The 21844-nt window shown below is 43.9% G+C and overlaps 1 protein-coding gene across 2 annotated transcripts in view; it reads left to right on the forward strand.

Annotated features, from left to right (window-relative positions):
* The window catches only part of AGBL4 (ATP/GTP binding protein like 4), a 1514939-nt gene that overhangs the window by 1343926 nt on the left and 149169 nt on the right, over positions 1-21844 (forward strand). For both annotated transcript variants that reach the window (XM_033226452.1, XM_033226454.1), the window contains exon 7: positions 9918-10007. In XM_033226452.1, coding sequence (XP_033082343.1) covers positions 9918-10007 — 90 coding nt within the window. The remainder of the gene's footprint in view (positions 1-9917; positions 10008-21844) is intronic.

A 21844-nucleotide genomic window follows, 5' to 3' on the forward strand; every position in this document is an offset into this window, starting at 1 on the left:
CAATTTCATAACAATTATTCTTAGTTATTAATACATAACAAATTTATGTTTTAAATTTAGTGGCTTAAAATCCGCTCCCAAATTTAGTGGCTTAAAATGACAATTGTCATGTATTTCCAGAGAATCTGCAAACTGACCACCCATTTCTACTCTGTGATGACTGGGCCTTCAGCTAGCATGACTCCAACAGCTCATTTTAAGGGTGGAAAACAGATTGAGAGAGGGCACAGGAAAGGGGCCCACTGGAACTGCATAGTAAGTTAAGGACCAGATCTTTTCTGAACACCTCCACTGTGCCAGGTCCTGGGAGGGGAAACACAGCTGTAAGGCTTTGAGTTGGTGAGACCCTCAGGTGACAATAAAACCACTGGAAGGGTTGAATTTATGTTCCTCGACAAGTGGTTGTGTTGGCTCCTTGGGTGACATCAGGCTTCGGAGTCTGGTGAATCCGGCCTTTACCGACTTTTATCTTGGCTCCCTCATCCACGAGACAGGGATTCTCATGTCTCTTGCAGGGCCGATGAAGGCCATGCCTAGCAGCTAGCTGATGCTCAACCAATGGCGTCTACTAAAAGAAGGATTCATTCCTTCTGCCTCTTAGCATCCCAGTGGCTGCCCAATGTGCCTGCATTGCCAGGAAAGCAGGAGAGGGCTCTTATTGTGACTAGCAGGCAGGCTGAACTCTCACCTTTCCTGTGGAAAAATCCATTACGAAGAAGTCATTTGTCAAAGCCAACTGTTTAGCTACTTTAATTTACATATTTATCAAGTTTGATTAGAATGTATTGTCTTAGACTTTCATCCCAGCTTTCACCTCTCCATGCCCTCCTTTCCTAGGGAAACTGTTTTTGTTGTCCTTGTTGCAAAAGGGCACTTCGTAATTCAATTTGCATTTGCTAATAAGCCTGAAACTAAACCTGGTGAGGAATTTCTGGAGTCTGCCAATGGTGGATTCAAAAGTCAGAGCACACCCTGGGGAAAGCCTGTGCACTCAATTCTAGCTGGATACACTCATTCAACCAAAGGACAACAAATACTATTTCACAAGTGTTTACTGAGAACATCATGTGTGCCAGGCACTGGGAATACAAACTGTGAAAGAGGCAAAGTTGTGGCTTTCCTGTTGCTTACTGTCTAGTGACCTCACTTCTGCATCTGTAAGATTAGGCATTTGGACCAAGTCACCTCTCAGTGTAAGTGCCCTTTTGAACACTTACTATGCATCAGGCCATGTACACAGACCTGAAGCATTGTCTCATTTAATTCTTACAAGATCCTTATGAGTTTGATATGTTATTATCCTCATTTTGCAGATGAGGAAATGACAGATCCCAGAACTCAAAGTCACATAAGTACCTGTGGCAGGACTTGGATTTAATGCTTCTTCTGTCTGATTCTAGAATTCAAATTTATAACCACAAGTCCTGATATTTCTCCTCCACTGGCCAGTTTCTCTTCCTACAGAATGAAGTATTCTTGTAGGAGAGCAGTTGAGCTCCTGGATGGCAGGGACAGTGTCTGATTTCTCAGGGACCAGCCCAAAGTTTGGCATGTGGTCAGTGTAAGAAAATATGAACTGAATTTAACAAAAAAGAAAGTCCATTGTCCTCAGCCTTCTTGTCTGAAACCTCAGATCTTGAGCCTCTGCTCTGTTCTCAGCAACCTTGGCTGGCATAACAGATGCTGTGTGCACTGCTCACATCTTCAGGACGGAGTCCTCAGTTCCCAGGAGCATTGGTAGCTGAGAGCACACAGCTGAGTTCCTCCCTGGGACTTGCACTCCGCCTTGACTGGGGTTACACCTTCCCGGCAGGCAGGACATATCCAGTATCCTTTTGATTCAGGACACAGAGCCAGCCCCCTTGCTGCCTCAAACAGTCAGGCAGGGCTCTCCTGGCCCAGAGCTCCTCATGGAATTGTTGAAAGGCCCTGCTGAGACTGTCCCCACTCTGTTTCATTTGTACCTCTCACAAGCCTTTCCAAGAGCAATCCCAGTAAATCTCCTGTATGGGAATCTCAGAGCCTCTGAGTCTATTTCCCAGGAACCCTAACTTCAGCAGGTATTCTGAGCAGGTGGCTCTGGCTCTGCCTTTCTGGAGGGTTTGTAGGGTGCTGGGATCAAGATAGACAGAGGCAGGGAGCCTGTCTGAGGAAGGAGCCTGCCCCTACATATCTATCCTGCCATCAGCCTGCCCTGGAAGGCTACCTACCTGCTCCCAGGCCTAGGTGCCAGCCCTATGGCGAGGGAGGGGGCTTTAGAAACTGCTGGAGCCCGCAGAGCAGCCTGTCTGGGGAGAAAAACTCTGCTGCTCCTGTGACCATCAAGGTGACAATGCCTTAGTTGGCCCAAGCCGCCTGTATCTCAGATCTGTATCTCATCACTTTTGAGCTTTTCTTCACTTCTTTGGCAGGAATCCACTGGCTACTTTCCAGGTGCCAGCCTGCATGGACATTGCCCCAGGCAGCCCAGTATAGTGAGAGGAGGCTGCTACCTGCCTGGACTACTCTGTAGCTATGTGGCCAGGGGCAAGTCACTCGTTCTTTCTGGTCCTCTGCCCTTCTTCTTCACAGTGAGGATGTTTTACTTGGTGATCTCACAGGCTGTGCAGTTCTGATGGCCTCTGTGAGTCTCCTGTAAGTCAGAGGCATCCTTACTGCTTTGTAAAGACAAAAGAGGTTGGGCGCGGTGGCTCACGCCTATAATCCCAGCACTCTGGGAGGCCGAGGAGGGCGGATGACGAAGTCAGGAGATCGAGACCATCCTGGTTAACACAGTGAAACACCATCTCTACTAAAAAATACAAAAAGTTAGCCGGGCGTAGTGGTGGGCTCCCGTAGTCCCAGCTACTCTGGAGACTGAGGCAGGAGAATGGCGTGAACCTGGGAGACAGAGCTTGCAGTGAGCCAAGATCACATCACTGCACTCCAGCCTGGAGACTCTATCTCAAAAAAAAAAAAAAAAGACAAAAGACAAAAGAGCAGTTTAATATGTCCAAGACATATTAAGACATCCATTTGTGAAGACATGGAGGTACACCAGAAAGGCTTCTGTCCCTGACACCTGACATTCCAGAATCCATGCTTCATTTCTTTTCAGGAATATTTCTTTGTCATGTACATACTCTTTTCAAAGGTAATTCCTGTTCTCTTCTTCCAGCTCATCAAGGGCAGAACATTTGATCCCTAACCCTAAAGCATAATGAATCTACTACTTAGATATGAGATTTAGGCCATGGGAGATCTGAGCCTAGGAGAGGGAATGGGGGTATGGAGGATGCTAAGGAATCGGGAACTGAAAATAAACTTTGCCAACACCACTATTTTCTCAGGATGATCCAGAGGCTCAGAAGTGCAGAGCAGATGCTGGGCATCGGGCAGAAGAGATCTGAGTTGTGGCTTTTGATCCTGCCTGACCAAGGCAGCAAATGACTTATGATGAGATGAGGGGTCCAGACAGTGAACTGTGAGTTCACAGGAGGGTGAGGACACAGTGGTCTGGAAATATCTGGAGAGGCTTTTGGAAGGAGTTAGGGAAATATATACAAAGTCTGGGAAACTGAAGGTTTGCTTGGAGAGTTAATGACAAGGCCAGTTTGAATCAAATATAATATTCTTGTAGGAGAGCGGTTCTTGACTGGGGGCTACTTTGCCTCTGAGGAGACATGGGACACTTGGTAATGTCTGAAGATGTTTTTCATTGTCATAACTGGAGGGAGAGGTGTTACTGGCATGTAGAGGGTAGAGGAAAGGGATGCTGCTGGGCATCCTACAATGCACAGCTCAGCACCCCCACAACCAAGAGCTCTCCAGCTCAACATACCTGTAGGGCTGATGCCGAGGAACCCCATTCCATGGCTTGTCACTCAATAAATGACACCTGCTATTATCGGTGAAGCCATGGGCAGGGATATAAAGTCTCTTGCTTATTGTTTGTCTTCTGAGCTAGAGATTACTATTCTCATTTTATAAGTGAGGAAACTGAGGCTCAAGGTGGATAAATAATTGGCCCAAGGTCTCACAGTCAATGCTTTGTGGAACCTGGTTATGAGACCCAGTCCATCTACCCAGGGAAGTCAGCTGACTTTTCACTGGACTCCCTCAGGGTACAGAAGAAACACAGGGAACACGTCCTCCCCAGTGTCCTCATCTAGCCCTTTCCTCTTGTTGGATCCCCCCATCAGTCAGTGAGGCAGAGCTAACCCTGAATGTCTGGAATGCCATCAAGTCACATCTTTACCCAAATGCATTTAGTACTTCTCCGCTGCTTTCAGGAAGGCTCTATTGATGTCTCCTAAACCTATATATTCTCATAAAATTATAATCAATAAATTTCTGTACTATGGCCATGTTCTTACTATAATTCATAGCATCTCTTCCCTCTTTATTGTCTGTCTCAGCAACAGAGTGATATTCTCACATTGCCAATAAAATCAGATAAAACACAGCAACATTAACACCAAGGTTGGCCCAGTCCAAGTCCTGGATGAACATTAGTTTCCTCCTTTCCTTCTTAGAGGAGGTGCATCTGAACCAAGTCTTCAAGGCTGAGTAGGAGTAAGCCAGACAGCCAAGATGGGGGCTGGCATCCTAGGAAGAGAAAAGAACATGTGCCCAGTGTGGAGGTGTGGGAGAACATGTCGTGTCTTGGGAACCAAGGAGTGTTAGCTGAGGCCGGGGGCTGTGGAAGCGGCTGGAGAGATAAGCAGCCACCAGCTACCAGAGACAGGGATGGTCTAGGCTAAGGGGGCTGGACTTGCTCTGCAGACAATAGAGAGCTGCTGAAGGGTTTTACACAGAGGAAGTGGTATGCTGCCATTTGCATTTTAGAAAGACCATTTTGGTGTCCAGGCAGATGGTGGACTGGAAAGGGTGGTGCTGGCACAGGGAGACCAGTGCCAGGGCTGTTCCAGTCTTGAGCAAGCCCTCCGAGTAATACCAGCCACTGCGATGTCTTGTTTCTCCACCTTAAAAGTACTATGAACCTGTTTGGGCCCTGGAGTATTGGAGAAAAGACTGAAACTTGTCTGGTTTAGAAACCCATAGTAGGGCATTTTCTTGACTTTATCATGCCTTTGGGAATCAAGTCAAGGAAATGAAAAAGGCTCAGGTGTCAACAACAACAACAACAACAACAACAAATCCTTCACCCATTGTAGCATTCCACATTCCCCTCCCAGTAGCATTTCCTTCTTCCTTCACATTAACATTTCAATCCCCATGACAAGTCATTGTCTAGAGGGATGGGGAAACAAAACTGACAATATGAACTTCTGGGAGATTTTTGTCCTCAGAGACCCATCTGGGGCTCTTTGGGGCCTCTTGGCATCTACCTCTACCAGCCACAGATCCATAGTAACTGGCCAAATAGATTGAGATTCTCCACATCTTGGCACCAAGATTATGGCTTTGGTCCTCACTGAAAGTCAGCATCAATAGATAAGATGCAAAGTTACTTAAGTTCTACATAGCAACTAGGATAAATATAGTTATCTTCAGGGAGATGTCTATTATCTATTGCTGCCTAACAAGTTACTCTAGAATTGAGCATCTTGAGACAGCAAATATTTATTGTGTCTCTATTTCTGTGGGTCAGGAATGTGGAAACAGCTTAGCTGGGTGGTTCTGGCATAGGTCTTTCGTGAAGTTGCAGTAGGCTGTCAGCCAGGGCTATAGTCATCTGACACTGCGGGATCCTCTTCCAAATGCACTCACATGGCTTTGGCAGACCACAGGTCCTCTTGGCTGCTATCTGGGTACTTTAGTACCTCACCATGTGGGCTTCTCCATAGGCTATCTGAGTGCCTTTATGGCATGGCAGTTGGCTTCCCCAAGGGTGAGCCATTCCAGAAAGAGATATCACACCCAGGATGAAAGCCACAGTCTTTTTATACCTTAATCTCAGAAGTGGCACACCATCACTTCTATAGTATTTCATTTGTTAGAAGGAAGTCTCTAAATCCAGCCCACACTGAAGGAGACAGGAGTACATCTCCACCTCTTGAGAGGAGGAAGTGAACAAAGAATTTGTGGATGTATTTTTAAAAACCCTATAGGGTGGTTTTAATCTCCAAAAGTCAATATGACACAGTAGTTAAGAGCACAAATTTGAGAATCATAAAGACCTACATTTAATTCTGGCTCCCACATTTGCTACTTATGCAAGTTTAGGCAAGTCATTTAACCTTTCTGTATCTCAATTTTCTAATCTATAAGAGTCTAGTCTAAGAATGGCAGATGTTTCGTTGGGTTGCTTTGAGAATTAAATAAGACCATGCATGTAAATTGCCTGGCAAAGAATAAATACTACATAAATATTACTTAATTGCTATTTCAATGTGATGATATTGTCCTCCTTACTAGAAGACAGTATAATATAGAGGCTAAGAACACAGTTTCTGGAGTCAGGCTATCTGGTTTGGGACTTTGGCTCTGCCACATTAGCTGTAAGAACTAGGGCAAGTCACTTAACTCTCTTGCCCTTGGTTTTCTGTAAAATGAAAATAATAATAGCTAGTGCCTGGCCATCTAATAGGTATTCAAAAAATATGTGATGATTAAGGAAATAGCAGATGATAGAGTGTTGTAATGACAAAGGAGTGTCTGTATATGTGTGTGCACATGCATGTTAAGGATGCCACACAAAGCACATGTTACTTCAAACACCTGCTGTTTAACTGGGGAGCCAAGGGTAGCTGCCCCAGTGTTTTTTGAGTGTGCCTTTGTACCCTTGAGCATGTCAGCCTACATGAGCTCTTTAGTTGTCCCATCTCTTATGAGTTGTTCTTGGTATCATTGTTTGCATTCTGTTCCACCCTGGCTTTGTTCAAGCATACTTTCTTCTTCATCTGTGCTGCCTCCACCAAGAATACGTTTAATTGGCTTTGCACTGAGTCTGGAGATTTGGTAACAGGAAGGGGTGGGGTAGTCATCACCTCAGAGCTGCTACATTACCTTAAATTGATTTTGCAAATGAAAGCTAAAAGCTAAGCAAAGGCGACCCATCCATTTTGCCTGAAGATGATTATAATGCTCTTTTACGGCCTTCTAAATGACAAAGCAATTTGTTACCTGCCTGCATCAACATTTGCTTATATTAGCACCCAAGATGCTTGATTTTTATTAGCCCCATGTTATCATTTTATGAAGACGCAAGGGCTCAGTAAAATTAGTGTGCAAATAGAATGCCCATTTTGCATTTCCCTGTGGTCAGCAGAAATGTTGGATGCAATTGACTTGATACTGGGTCAGGGGAGACATCCATAAAGTTAGCCTTCACCAAGGGCCTCCCTAGTGCCATTTATCATTTCTGGACTGCTGGGAGAGATGGGGTCAGTTTTAGACGGTGTTTTTTAAAAGGGCTTGGTGATTTTTTTTAAGTGAAAAAGCGATATAAATACTAAGACAGCAGCTCAATTTCCATCATAATAAGATAAAATCAAGCTCTCTTGTGTAAATTGTAGATGGAAATGCAGTAGAAGGGGGATCTTATATTGTTATTAGTGGATCCAGAATGAAACAGGGTAGTGAAAGAGCCACTGGCTGGGTGCTGGGACTTAACTCTACCACTGCTAACTGAATGACCTTCAGCATGTCCCTCCCTTCTGTGAGCCTCATTTCCTCACCCATAAAATGGAGTTAATACTGTCCACCTCACAGAGGCATGATAAAGATTAAATAACATAATATGAGTCTATATTTCTTTATAAACCATCATCTACACAAGTATTTTTGTTTATTAATTCAATAGTCAGTCCTTGAGCACCTACTCCATGCAGGGTCCTGGGAAAGACATTAGCCATACACCGATGGAAGTTGCAGTTTTTTCCTTGAGGAGCTTATATTCAGTCCAGGAAATGTTTAGGTGTCGAATTCCTCTTTAAATAATAAACTTCTTCAGGGCAGGTGAGCCTTCTCTCTCTCCCTTTGTTCCTAAAGGTGCCTAGCACAGAGCTGAGCAGAGTGAGTTCTCAAGACTATATTTTGGTTCCATGATATTTCTTGCTGCCTTTCAGGGGAAGCAGTGACTCCACCCATACTGATCATCCCAATGGACAAGCAAGTCCCAAGCCTTTAGAATCAGATTTAATAGGGTTAATATTTTTAGTTTCATCTCTGACATTGGTGCATTGACTATTGGGATAAAGAACCACGTTCAAAAGAGCATGTCTCCAGCATTTCAGAAGGAGAAAGCCTATTAATTATTTCTATTCTCTCCCTCCAGATTATCCTCAAACATTGATAAAATCCTTCAGTTCAACCTCTCTCAATGTTCCTTTCTAAATTTCCTTCAGGTAATTGTGTTCTGTATCAATCAGCCCTTCTTCTGCCCACTGCTGAGTATCCTTCCCTAGATGTTTCTTACTGGGAATGCCACCCTTGGCTGTTGCTCTTGTCTGATGATATCTTTGCACAATAGTTCAACTTTATTATACAAATTAGACTTCTGTAGAGACAGAAAGAGCTTGAGTTCTGATTTGGAGCCACATTTTCCTGCTTTTCTGCGTGTCTAATAATTTTTTATTGGATGCTGGATATTGCAAATTACACATTGCTTTAACTGTCTGGATTTTGTTGTCTTCCTTTAAAGAGAGTTGGACTTTGAACAGCAAGAATTTAAGTTTCTTTTGTTCAATTTGATCCTTTTGAGACTTGTTTTAAAGCTTTGTGAATGTGGTGGTCTGGAGTAGTTTATCCCTACCACTAAGACATTGCCTGTCTGAGTTCTCATTCTCTTTGGATGATCAGTGAGGACTTCCTCTTTAGCTGTGGGAATTCAAATGATTCTTAGCCCTGTGTGACCCCTAAGGACTGTGCAGTTCACAGCTCCCTGGTCATTTTTTCCTGACATCATGGAGAGTCACCCTATGTATGCACATCTTAGAATCCAACAAAGAATCAAGAGGACTCCTGTACAAATTTCTGGAACTCTTTTTCTACAGAGCTTCCTCATCTCCGGTGCTCACAGAGTTTCCCAGCTACTACCTGTTGAACTTGAATCTCAGTGAGGCTTCTATGCTTTGCTCAGGAATACCTCCCTGCTCTTTAGTCTAGAAGGGATCATCAGGCAAAAAGTCATGGCAATCGTAGGGCATATCTCATTTATTTTCCTTCTCTCATTGATTATCTTGCATTGGCCTTGTTCAATGTCTGAAAATACTTGTGTTGCATATTTTGTCCAATTTTCCAGTTGTTTAAGATAAAAGGGAAATGAAGGCCAGACAAGGGATTGGGCTCTCATCTCAGCTCCTACCACCACTTTTCAGCTGTGTGACCTTGAATAAGTTATATAACCTCCATGAGCCTCAGTTTCTGCCTCTATTAAAAAAACACATTAACAGCATGTTCCTGTAAGGATTATATATGTATATAATGTGCCAACACAAAAGGAGCTAATTAGATGGCAGATGCTACTATTACTAATATATAAATAGCCACCTTCTCTACTCTATCATTTGCTGAATGTTTACTGTATACTATGCAATGTGTAAGCCTGTTTAATCATCACAACAACCTTATTAAAATCCTTGTTTATAATCTATAAACAAGGATATATTGTCATCCTTGTTTATAGATTAGAAAATGGAAACTTAGAAAGGATACACAAGTTGCCTAAGGTCAGAGTCAATGGATTTGGGATTCAACTTCACTCATGTGGCTTCCTTGGATGATTGTAAATAGTACATATTAATATAATATGATCAGTTGCACCAAAGAAAGTGAATGCAGTCTTTTAATATTGGGTAGGGACGTAATTAAATTAGTCAGCAATGGCTGGACTTAATGATTCTAACCCAATGATTTAAGAGATAAATGTTAAGCATCCAGCCCATTCCCTCTGGGGTTCCCTGCCACACACCAACCACTAGACTCAGCTTTCCTTGCCCTCCTTAGCAACCATCTTTCATTTTATCTTACAGACAATCTCCGGGAAGGGGCAGAGCAGAAGGTGGTATTCATCACAGGTCGAGTTCACCCAGGGGAAACACCCTCATCATTCGTGTGCCAAGGTGAGTGGCAGGATCTCATGGGTGTCCTATGCCTACACCCACATCCAACTGGGACACTGTGATGATCTCTGGGACAGTGTGACCACATGCAGAGCCATTATCTTAAATGGAAATTTAATGCATTTCTTTAAAGAGGTTGTACCTGATTTCCATTAGGTTGTATTTCAATAAATGTTTATTGACTAGATGTATGTATGAATTAATTAATTAATTAATGGATAGATGGATGGATGGATAAATGAACAGGGAGGGCTGAATGAAGTTATCTTATATGTGCTGTGGTGAGGAAGAGCCATACAGAATCATCTACACTCCCTAGCTTTACTTGTCTCCAGTGGTTTACAACAGCAAGAAATCTGGCCCCAGATCAATGTGTATGTTGGCAGAAGGGCTGTGAAATGGGAGGTAATGACTGAGAACTATCTCTTCACTCATTCATTCAATCATTCACTTAAACAACTTTTGAAATACCTGCCAAAAGTAAGCACGCTTGGCATCAGACAACCAGAGGCAAGTAAGTCATAGTTTTTATTCTCAAGTGTTCCTCTTTATAATTGCACTCTTACTTATTATTAAATATTTCATTCATACTATATTTAATTAGTCAGCTATAGTCAGCAATATATATGTATATTGTTGAGCAAGCTGAAGTTTAGAGAAGTTAAGTAATTTATCTCATTTTAATCTCAAAATGACCATGAGGTCAAAGAGATATGAAACGCCTGTGGAGGTTCTATAACTCAAGGGAGGTGGCACACTGCAGTGGAAGCCTCTGAGGATTTGAAATCAGGCAATCTTGAGGTCAGATACTGGCTGTGCCACTTTCCAGCACTGTGACTTCAGTTTCCTCAATTGTAAAACGATACTACCCAAGCAGGCTGTTATGAAGCTAGCATGAGATGAATGTAAACAGCACACCCAGTCCTGTGCCTGGCACACAGCAGGGACTCAGCAGATGTTACCTCCTTCCCCGTGGGAATCTGAGAGATGAAACAGGTAATCTGCTTAGTAAACTATCAAGCACTGTGCAAATAAATATGGGCTTTATTTTCCCAGTTCGTATTCTTACAATGCTTTAGTTAGGCATGATTGCCTTCCTCTTTTTTTCAGATGAGGAGACGGAGTTTCAGGGAGGCAGTGACTTGCCCAAAGCCAAGCAGCTTGTAAGATGCATGGCTGAGGCTCCAGTCACTACAGCTGACTCCTTAGCATTCTCACTTTGGCCTTCTTCCTCCCCAGCATTGTCCTTGTAGTAACCCTTGAGGTCCCTCCTGGGTTCACCAACCCCTTTACTTGCAGCCATCTGTCAGTTACTAAACTTGGCAGCAGATCTCTTCCCCCAGCTGATTGGATGTAACTGCTTTGTCCTTGTTTGTAAAAAGACAGTAGACTTACCATCAATATGTTCATCTCTAGGAGCCCGGACCCCGTGCTCACCTCTCCTGTGGGCAGTAGACAGAGAGCAGGGTCGCCATCCCATTTCACAGATAAGGACTGAGGCACGGAGGGATTGAATGGATCTCAGGTGCTCTCTGATGACCCTGTTTACTAAAAGGGAATCTTTGGATGGTGCTGAGTTAATACACTCAATGGAGTTCTGTTGGTTTTCAATAAATGTCTACTCCTTGACAGTCTTTCAATGCCTGCCTGCTGGCTTCTCAAAATAAACTCCAACTCCCTGGCATGATATTCCCAGCCCTCTGTCATCTGGCTCTCACCTGGTTCTCTGGCCTCAGCCTCATATACTCAGCTCCACACAGCTGAAACTTTGAGTGAGCAGTCTTCTCTTGACCAGTGCACCTTTACACCTGCTGCTCCCCCTGCCTAGCGGGCCCTACACCTGCTCCTTGCCACCTAGCAAGCCCTGTTCATCTCACAGGGTTCATTTTAAGTGCCCCCACTGTGGGCCCCCCTGGTCCACTCCCTCTTGCCACCTGCATTGTGCCTGCATTGTGGATCTAAAGATGGCCATCATCTCTATTGATAATGGTCATCTCTATTGCCCTGATTTATTATCGTATACTTGACTTATATTTGTTTTTCCCCCTTTAAACCACAAGCTCTGTAAGGTCTAGGACTGGTCTCCAACTGTCATTTTCCACATCTGTCAAATGGGGTTATCTTGTTCATCTTATGGGGCTGTTGTGAGGAACAAATACTGTGTTGAGCTCACAAAGAGCAGCCTCAAGGTTACAGTCATTAAATAGTGGAGTGGCTTATAACCTAGGTCTAGCTATCTCCCAAGGGTGTACATGCTCCCTTGTCCCACTCAGGGATGGGAACTACTAGAAGGTAAAGTCTTGTACCTGAAAAAACTCAGAGTTCTGACTACCCCACAACAATTGATGTGCATTTTACAGATCAGGATATGGAGCCTCAGGGAAGTACAATGGCTTACCCAAAGTCACATGGCTAATTCACCATAAGTGTGGTTCTGGAGTCCATCTCCCCAGTCCTGTTTCTCATCTTTCCCTGCCTCTGTATCTGCCCCATGAGACACACAATTCATACTTCCTTGAGGCAGTGTAAGAGGCATCATTACCCCACTTTACCAATGCAGGACTGAGGCATGGTCTTTCCTGAGGGTGTCTCAGCTACATGTAGACAGCCCGATCACAGCCCCACAGGGCACAGCTGGGAGTTTCTTCCTCAGTCATAGCCCTAAACTTGTCCGTCATCCCTCAGCCCCCATCAGCCCACCTTCTTCTGGGGATAGCAGGCAGGTCCAGGGTGTGGATAGATGCTGGGATTCCTTCAGTTCTGTTAACTCTTCCACATTAACTGGCTCAGTGACCTTCAGCAGGGAACAGGCATGTGAGGCCAGTTGTGACAATCTGGCTGGGACCACGATTCTTGCCGCCGAGCTGCTGATGCACATGCTGCTGGGAGTAGAGTGAAGTCCTGTCGCCACATAGCTCTAGAAGGGGTGGCAGTAGGGTGGCAGGGCTCGGATTCCTCAAGACTCTGCTTCTTGGTGGGATGCTTACTCTGCTACCCCAAACGCTGCTCATGACCTCTGTGAGGCCAAACTATCCTGTTCTCCAGTGACTATGGGAGAGGTCAGAGGAGCTCCTGTGTGGCCCTGTGGCCAGCCATGTGAGAGCGCCATCCCTCAAACTGCTACACTGCTAAGCATGAATCCCAGCTCCTCCCCTTACTACAGTGTAACCTTGGGAAAACCAGAAAATCTCCTTATGCCTCAGTTCTTTTATCTCAAAAGGGAAATAATAATAGAAATCCTGCCTCACAGGGTTGTTGTGAAGACTGACACAGTTCATATTCATCGAGCATTTAGGATTATGTCTGGAATAGAGAAAGCACTAAATAAGTGCCAGTAGTAGGGGAGGAGCTAGCACTAATGGAGCACGTGGCCGGTGCCAGGGCCTCTGTGAGGCACTTTGTACATGGCTCCTCTAATCCTTCTCTGAACCAAACCCAGGTGTGGGCCTCCCAGACTGTGGGCCTCAGCTCTTCCTCATCACCTTCCTAAGAGTGCCATTAGCTGAGCTCTGCTCACCTGGAGGATCACCTTGCAAGCCAGGAGCTTGGCCTGAACCAGACCTAGACCTTGTTGACCTTGTTTCTGACTCCTGGTCAAGTGTATGCTCTTTCACTGACTCTTCCTGGGACTTTAGGGCCAACTTTCATTGAAAATTTCCATCTGCAGAGTACTTTCTCCTCTCCAGACCCTCTATCGTTGAATTAATGAAACCAGCACGGAGCCACGCCATGCTCTGGAGGGCAGCAGGAGCAGTGAGCACAGCTGTGGCTTTGGAGTTTGATGGGCCTGAGTTTGAGCCTACCATTTCCATCTAGCTAGGGGATTTTGCTAAGTCCTTGCCTCTCATAGCCCCTATTTCCTGACTTGCAAAATGGTGACAGCAATGTCTTTCTCAAGGGGCTGCTTGAGAGGGTTTCATGAGATAGTATAGGTCAATGGTGGGTCAGCGCCAGGCACAGATAGGTGCCTGACCAGTACCCACACACCCCTCTTCACCTTCGCTCTTCCACAGAAATTCCACCAGGTCACTGAGCAGCTCTCAGCTCTTATTTTCAGAGCAGTCCAGGGATTCACTGGATGTTACCTGGTAAGTTGGTGGTGGAGTGGGGACTAGATCCAGATCTCCTGCCTCCCAGCCTGAGCCCTGCTGCTACATGCCAAGGTGCCCATCAGGGCCTAGACTATGGAGACAAAGAGCTGGCCCTCTCCCAGGAAGTTCACTCCTCAGGGTTATTTTGTGGGAGTAAGAGGAGGGAGGAGGATTGTGCACACACACACACACACAGACACATGCACACACCATGCTCTCACAACTACCAATATCTCCAGACACCAGGACCAAGCACAGCTTCGTACTTCCTGTAAATGCGGTAGTGACATTTGCTCCTCCCCCATTCTGCTTTCCTCCCACCTCTCTTCTTCACCTGTTCTTCCTCTTCTCCTCAATGTCCCAAACAGCTTCCCACTATAGGTGTGGTGCTAGATCCACTAAGGGTTTGTGACGGGGCCTTTCACTTTTCTAGGCTTCTGTCTCTTTATCTGTGAAATGGGCAGAGTTGGGAGCAGGAGGGTGAGGACTTATACTCTGTGAACTTTAGGGTCATCAAGGGCAGACTCCCTGTGAGTCCATAATTCGAGGCCCTTGGACTCAGCTGAGGGCAGACAGGGGTCCTGTGCCAGGTCAAGGGAGGGCCTAGAGTGGCTGCTGTTGTGCAAATCACACACTGGGCCAAGCAGAGACCTCAAACTGTCTTGCTTCAAACCTTGGCTCTTCCCACTACAGTATGCTGCCTCTGAACAGATAACAGAAACAATAAATTTTGCACAGAATTCTCTAGAGAGAAAATCATGCAGGCATATGCAAATTATTCCACAAATCACATGCAAATAGACTCCTTGCTCTTTGCATCCTGTCTTCATGGACAGAACACGGCTCTGAAGCCGGCAGAACTGGGTCTGAATCCCAACTAGGTTCCTGGGAGGCACTCAGCAAGTGATGCCACACCCTGACTTTCTTTCCCAGTCTGTGAAATGGAGCCAATAGAATTACAAGTGAGTCCAGCTAATGAATGTACAGTAGTTAGTCATGGGTCAATCTTTATTCACTCACTTCATACATAGGTCTTGAGTACTTTCCCTGTGCCAGGCACTGAGCTGGGCACTAAAAATACAGTGGCAAAGAAAGGAGACCTGTTCCTGCTGTCTTGGAGCTCATGGCCTGGAGGGAAGACAGACTTAAACCACAGTGTAAGTTGAAGTAAGCCTCAATCCCAAAAGACAAGTGTGGCAAATGTAACTTTCTTCTTTTTCTTTTTCTTTTTTTTTTTTTTATTATACTTTAAGTTCTAGGGTACATGTGCATGATGTTTATATCATGTATAACTCCCCAAAGCAATCCCTCCCTCCTCCCCCCTCCCCATGATAGGCCCCAGTGTGTGATGTTCCCCTTCCGAGTCCAAGTGATCTCATTGTTCAGTTCCCACCTATGAGTGAGAACATGCGGTGTTTGGTTTTCTCTTCTTGTGATAGTTTGCTAAGAATGATGGTTTCCAGCTGCATCCATGTCCCTACAAAGGATGCAAACTCATCCTTTTTTATGGCTGCATAGTATTCCATGGTGTATATGTGCCACATTTTCTTAATCCAGTCTGTCACAGATGGACATTTGGGTTGATTCCAAGTCTTTGCTATTGTGAATAGTGCCGCAATAAACATACGTGTGCATGTGTCTTTGTAGTAGAGTAATTTATAATCCTTTGGGTATATACCCAGTAGTGGGATGGCTGGGTCATATGGTACATCTAGTTCTAGATCCTTGAGGAATCGCCATACTGTTTTCCATAATGGTTGAACTAGTTTACAATCCCACCAACAGTGTAAAAGTGTTCCTATTTCTCCACATCCTCTCCAACACCTGTTGTTTCCTGACTTCTTAATGATTGCCTTTCTAACTGGTGTGAGATGGTATCTCATTGTGGTTTTGATTTGCATTTCTCTGATGGCCAGTGATGATGAGCATTTTTTCATGTGTCTGTTGGCTGTATGGATGTCTTCTTTTGAGAAATGTCTGTTCATATCCTTTGCCCACTTTTTGATGGGGTTGTTTGTTTTTTTCTTGTATATTTGTTTGAGTTCTTTGTAGATTCTGGATATTAGCCCTTTGTCAGATGAGTAGGTTGCAAAAATTTTCTCCCATTCTGTAGGTTGTCTGTTCACTCTGATGGTAGTTTCTTTTGCTGTGCAAAAGCTCTTTAGTTTAATTAGATCCCATGTGTCAATTTTGGCTTTTGCTGCCGTTGCTTTTGGTGTTTTAGACATGAAGTCCTTGCCCATGCCTATGTCCTGAATGGTACTACCTAGATTTTCTTCTAGGGTTTTGATGGTATTAGGTCTAACATTTAAGTCTCTAATCCATCTTGAATTAATTTTCGTATAAGGGGTAAGGAAAGGATCCAGTTTCAGCTTTCTACTTATGGCTAGCCAATTTTCCCAGCACCATTTATTAAATAGGGAATCCTTTCCCCATTTCTTGTTTCTCTCAGGTTTGTCAAAGATCAGATGGCTGTAGATGTGTGGTATTATTTCTGAGGACTCTGTTCTGTTCCATTGGTCTATATCTCTGTTGTGGTACCAGTACCATGCTGCTTTGGTTACTGTAGCCTTGTAGTATAGTTTGAAGTCAGGTAGCGTGACGCCTCCAGCTTTGTCCTTTTGACTTAGGATTGTCTTGGCAATGCGGGCTCTTTTTTGGTTCCATATGAACTTTAAAGCCGTTTTTTTCCAATTCTGTGAAGAAAGTCATTGGTAGCTTGATGGGGATGGCATTGAATCTATAAATAACCTTGGGCAGTATGGCCATTTTCACGATATTGAGTCTTCCTATCCATGAGCATGGTATGTTCTTCCATTTGTTTGTGTCCTCTTTGATTTCACTGAGCAGTGGTTTGTAGTTCTCCTTGAAGAGGTCCTTTACATCCCTTGTAAGCTGGATTCCTAGGTATTTTATTCTCTTTGAAGCAATTGTGAATGGAAGTTCATTCCTGATTTGGCTCTCTGCTTGTCTGTTACTGGTGTATAAGAATGCTTGTGATTTTGGCACATTAATTTTGTATCCTGAAACTGCTGAAGTTGCTTATCAGCTTAAGGAGATTTTGGACTGAGACAATGGGGTTTTCTAAATATACAATCATGTCATCTGCAAACAGGGACAATTTGACTTCTTCTCTTCCTAACTGGATACCCTTGATTTCTTTCTCTTGCCTGATTGCCCTAGCCAGAACTTCCAACACTATGTTGAATAGGAGTGGTGAGAGAGGGCATCCCTGTCTTGTGCCAGTTTTCAAAGGGAATTTTTCCAGTTTTTGCCCATTCAGTATGATATTGGCTGTGGGTTTGTCATAAATAGCTCTTATTATTTTGAGGTATGTTCCATTCATACCGAATTTATTGAGCGTTTTTAGCATAAAGGGCTGTTGAATTTTGTCAAAGGCCTTTTCTGCATCTATTGAGATAATCATGTGGTTCTTGTCTTTGGTTCTGTTTATATGCTGGATTACGTTTATTGATTGCGAATGTTGAACCAGCCTTGCATCCCAGGGATGAAGCCCACTTGATCATGGTGGATAAGCTTTTTGATGTGCTGCTCAATCCGGTTTGCCAGTATTTTATTGAGGATTTTTGCATCGATGTTCATCAGGGATATTGGTCTAAAATTCTCTTTTTTTGTTGTGTCTCTGCCAGGCTTTGGTATCAGGATGATGTTGGCCTCATAAAATGAGTTAGGGAGGATTCCCTCTTTTTCTATTGATTGGAATAGTTTCAGAAGGAATGGTACCAGCTCCTCCTTGTACCTCTGGTAGAATTCAGCTGTGAATCCATCTGGTCCTGGACTTTTTTTGGTGGGTAGGCTATTATTGTTGCCTCAATTTCAGAGCCTGCTATTGGTCTATTCAGGGATTCAACTTCTTCCTGGTTTAGTCTTGGGAGAGTGTAAGTGTCCAGGAAATTATCCATTTCTTCTAGATTATCTAGTTGATTTGCGTAGAGGCATTTATAGTATTCTCTGATGGTTGTTTGTATTTCTGTGGGGTCAGTGGTGATATCCCCTTTATCATTTTTTATTGCGTCTATTTGATTCCTCTCTCTTTTCTTCTTTATTAGTCTAGCTAGCGGTCTGTCAATTTTGTTGATCTTTTCAAAAAACCAACTCCTGGATTCATTGATTTTTTGGAGGGTTTTTTGTGTCTCTATCTCCTTCAGTTCTGCTCTGATCTTAGTTATTTCTTGGCTTCTGCTAGCTTTTGAATGTGTTTGCTCTTGCCTCTCTAGTTCTTTTAATTGTGATGTTAGAGTGTCAATTTTAGATCTTTCCTGCTTTCTCTTGTGGGCATTTAGTGCTATAAATTTCCCTCTACACACTGCTTTAAATGTGTCCCAGAGATTCTGGTATGTTGTATCTTTGTTCTCATTGGTTTCAAAGAACATCTTTATTTCTGCTTTCATTTCGTTATGTACCCAGTAGTCATTCAGGAGCAGGTTGTTCAGTTTCCATGTAGTTGAGCGGTTTTGATTGAGTTTCTTAGTCCTGAGTTCTAGTTTGATTGCACTGTGGTCTGAGAGACAGTTTGTTATAATTTCTGTTCTTGTACATTTGCTGAGGAGTGCTTTACTTCCAATTATGTGGTCAATTTTGGAATAAGTGTGATGTGGTGCTGAGAAGAATGTATATTCTGTTGATTTTGGGTGGAGAGTTCTATAGATGTCTATTAGGTCCGCTTGGTGCAGAGATGAGTTCAATTCCTGGATATCCTTGTTAACTTTCTGTCTCGTTGATCTGTCTAATGTTGACAGTGGAGTGTTGAAGTCTCCCATTATTATTGTATGGGAGTCTAAGTCTCTTTGTAGGTCTCTAAGGACTTGCTTTATGAATCTGGGTGCTCCTGTATTGGGTGCATATATATTTAGGAGAGTTAGCTCTTCCTGTTGAATTGATCCCTTTACCATGATGTAATGGCCTTCTTTGTCTCTTTTGATCTTTGATGGTTTAAAGTCTGTTTTATCAGAGACTAGGATTGCAACCCCTGCTTTTTTTTGTTCTCCATTTGCTTGGTAGATCTTCCTCCATCCCTTTATTTTGAGCCTATGTATGTCTCTGCATGTGAGATGGGTCTCCTGAATACAGCAGACTGATGGGTCTTGACTCTTTATCCAGTTTGCCAGTCTGTGTCTTTTAATTGGAGCATTTAGTCCATTGACATTTAAGGTTAATATTGTTATGTGTGAACTTGATCCTGCCATTATGATATTAACTGGTTATTTTGCTCGTTAGTTGATGCAGTTTCTTCCTAGCCTCGATGGTCTTTACATTTTGGCATGTTTTTGCAATGGCTGGTACCGGTTGTTCCTTTCCATGTTTAGGGCTTCCTTCAGGGTCTCTTGTAAGGCAGGCCTGGTGGTGACAAAATCTCTAAGCACTTTCTTCTTTTTCTATAACTGAATTCAGTTTCTATTTTGAGGACCCTTCCTGCCAGGGGCCAGAAACTTAAACTCATTTATGATCCTCAAGGTTAGGTGCTTTCAGCAAAGAGTTCTGATGTTCTCAGGGTAGCAGGCAAATCATCATATCATTGGTGACACCATCTATCCACACTGTTTGCTTTCGACCCACTGTACCTCATGACACTCTGGTCCTTGGCCGCTGCAGAGCCCCTGCAGGTCACTACCATGTTCCACCCTGGTTCCTGACTGAAAGCTGCTTTACCTCTGCCAGCTCTCTCTGCTATGCCTGCACCCTACCTCCACCTCTGTCCTGCCTTCAGGAGGCCCTGCCCTACAGTATTCCTTGCCTCTAAGCAGCATTCCATGCTGCAGCCAGACGGAGCTCTCCAAAGTCCATATCTGACCCAGGCTGAAAACCTGGCAATAACTCTATAGTCCCCTTCAGGTTTTTTCAGCTGGAACAGCAAATCCTTGTTCACCTCTCCATTCCCATGCCTACAGCAAGCCAACAAAGAGCAATGATGAAAACCATGCATGTATACATTTACTGTGTACCACTTTGCTTATATCAACTCATTTAAATCCTCACAAGAACCCACAAGTAATTCTTATTCTCCCCTTTGTAACTGATGAGGAACCTGGGGAACTGGGACGTTGAGGCCACACAGCAAATGAATGGCAGAGAGAGGCGTCAAACTCAGATGATCCAGTTTCAGAGTCTGTGCTTTTGACCGTGAAGCCAAGGCCCTGGAATTGAAAAGCTTTTTGTTACCAACAGACCATCTCTTTTCTTACCCCGGCCTGGATACTTTCCCCTGGCACCCCTTTCTTTTTATTTTATTTTTAAATTTTAGATTCAGGGGATCCATGGGCAGGCTTGTTACATGGGTAAATAGTGTGATGCTGAAGTTTGGATTTCTAATGATCCCATCACCCAAGCAGTGAACATAGTACCTGATAGGTAGCTTTTCAGCCCTTGCCTCTTCCCTCCTGCCCCTCTTTATGAATCCCGGGTTTATGGTTCCCTTGGTGTCCCTGTGCACCCCACGTGTAGCTCCCACTTATAAGTGAGAAAATGCAGTATTTGGTTTTCTGTTTCTGTGTTAATTCACTTAGGATAATGGCCTCCAGCTGCATCCATGTCGCTGAAAAGGACATGATTTTGTTCTTTTTATGGCTGCATCCTGGCACCCCTTTCATCTGGCTCCACTCTACTCATTTTTTAATGAGTAGAGGACCCCTTCTGGGGCCCCACAGCTATGTGCTGTTCCCATCAGAGCCTTTACCAGTCAGTGGGGAGTTGCTTCCTTACTGTACACCCCTCTGAGGCAGGACCATCTTAGACATTTTGAAATGCCCAGAATTTGGTGTGCCAATGAATGTTTGTAGAATGAAATGAGTGATGATCAGTTCAACGAATCCCACACAGTCAAAGTTGTATGAATTCCTGGAGCAATCCATCAATAGGCATTTGTAAGCACCTACTATGTGCCCAGCCCTAAACCAAACACTCTAGGAGAAAAAATTAACAATAAATATCAGCCTCAGTTGAGGTTTGGCTAGAGAGGTTCATCCTGGTCTGTGGGAATTTGGGACAGGGTAGTGATCTCCAACTTCCAGCTTTAATATCAAATCCTCTACCACTTTTCCATCTCTTCTGGCCTCTCTGGCTTCCAGCCTTCCTGTCATCCTGCCTTTTTCCCAGCTTCCTGATTAAATCAGCTTGAAGAAGAGGACCTGGCAAACTTGTTTACAGAAGGGACAAAGGCTGATCTCAAGGAGGTTGATGGCATCTTCCAGCAGGAGGGAGATTATTCTCCTCACCTGACAGATGATGCTTCTACTTTTGGTGGAGAGGAATAAAATAGATGGAATCATATGATGTCAGTGTGGGATGTATCCTTGAGAATTATTTAGTTCTTTCTCCTAATTTTAAAAATAAGCATAGACCCAGAGGCTTTCTACAGGTCACCCAGTAACTGAGCCAAAACTAGAACCCAGGCTCTGTTTTGATTTGTTGGCTTCTGCCATTCAGTATCCTTGTCTCCAAATTTCATTGTTAGTCAACTTCACAGACTAGGACTCCTACTTCTAAAACTAATCCTGTTTTTAACTACCCATTGCCTTTCAATCTTTGATCTAAGTGAGTTTATGGAAGCATGCCACAATTTTCAGGTACTGTGTTAGGCAGCTAACACAGAATCTCTAACACAGGTACACAACAGTCTTCCAGATTAGGTATTATTATCCCTGTATCAAGAAGAGAAAACTAGGCCGGGCGCGGTGGCTCAAGCCTGTAATCCCAGCACTTTGGGAGGCCGAGACGGGCGGATCACGA

This window comes from Trachypithecus francoisi, unplaced genomic scaffold (assembly GCF_009764315.1).
Source record: "Trachypithecus francoisi isolate TF-2019V2 unplaced genomic scaffold, Tfra_2.0 Lachesis_group12, whole genome shotgun sequence".
NCBI classification, from domain to species: domain Eukaryota; kingdom Metazoa; phylum Chordata; class Mammalia; order Primates; family Cercopithecidae; genus Trachypithecus; species Trachypithecus francoisi.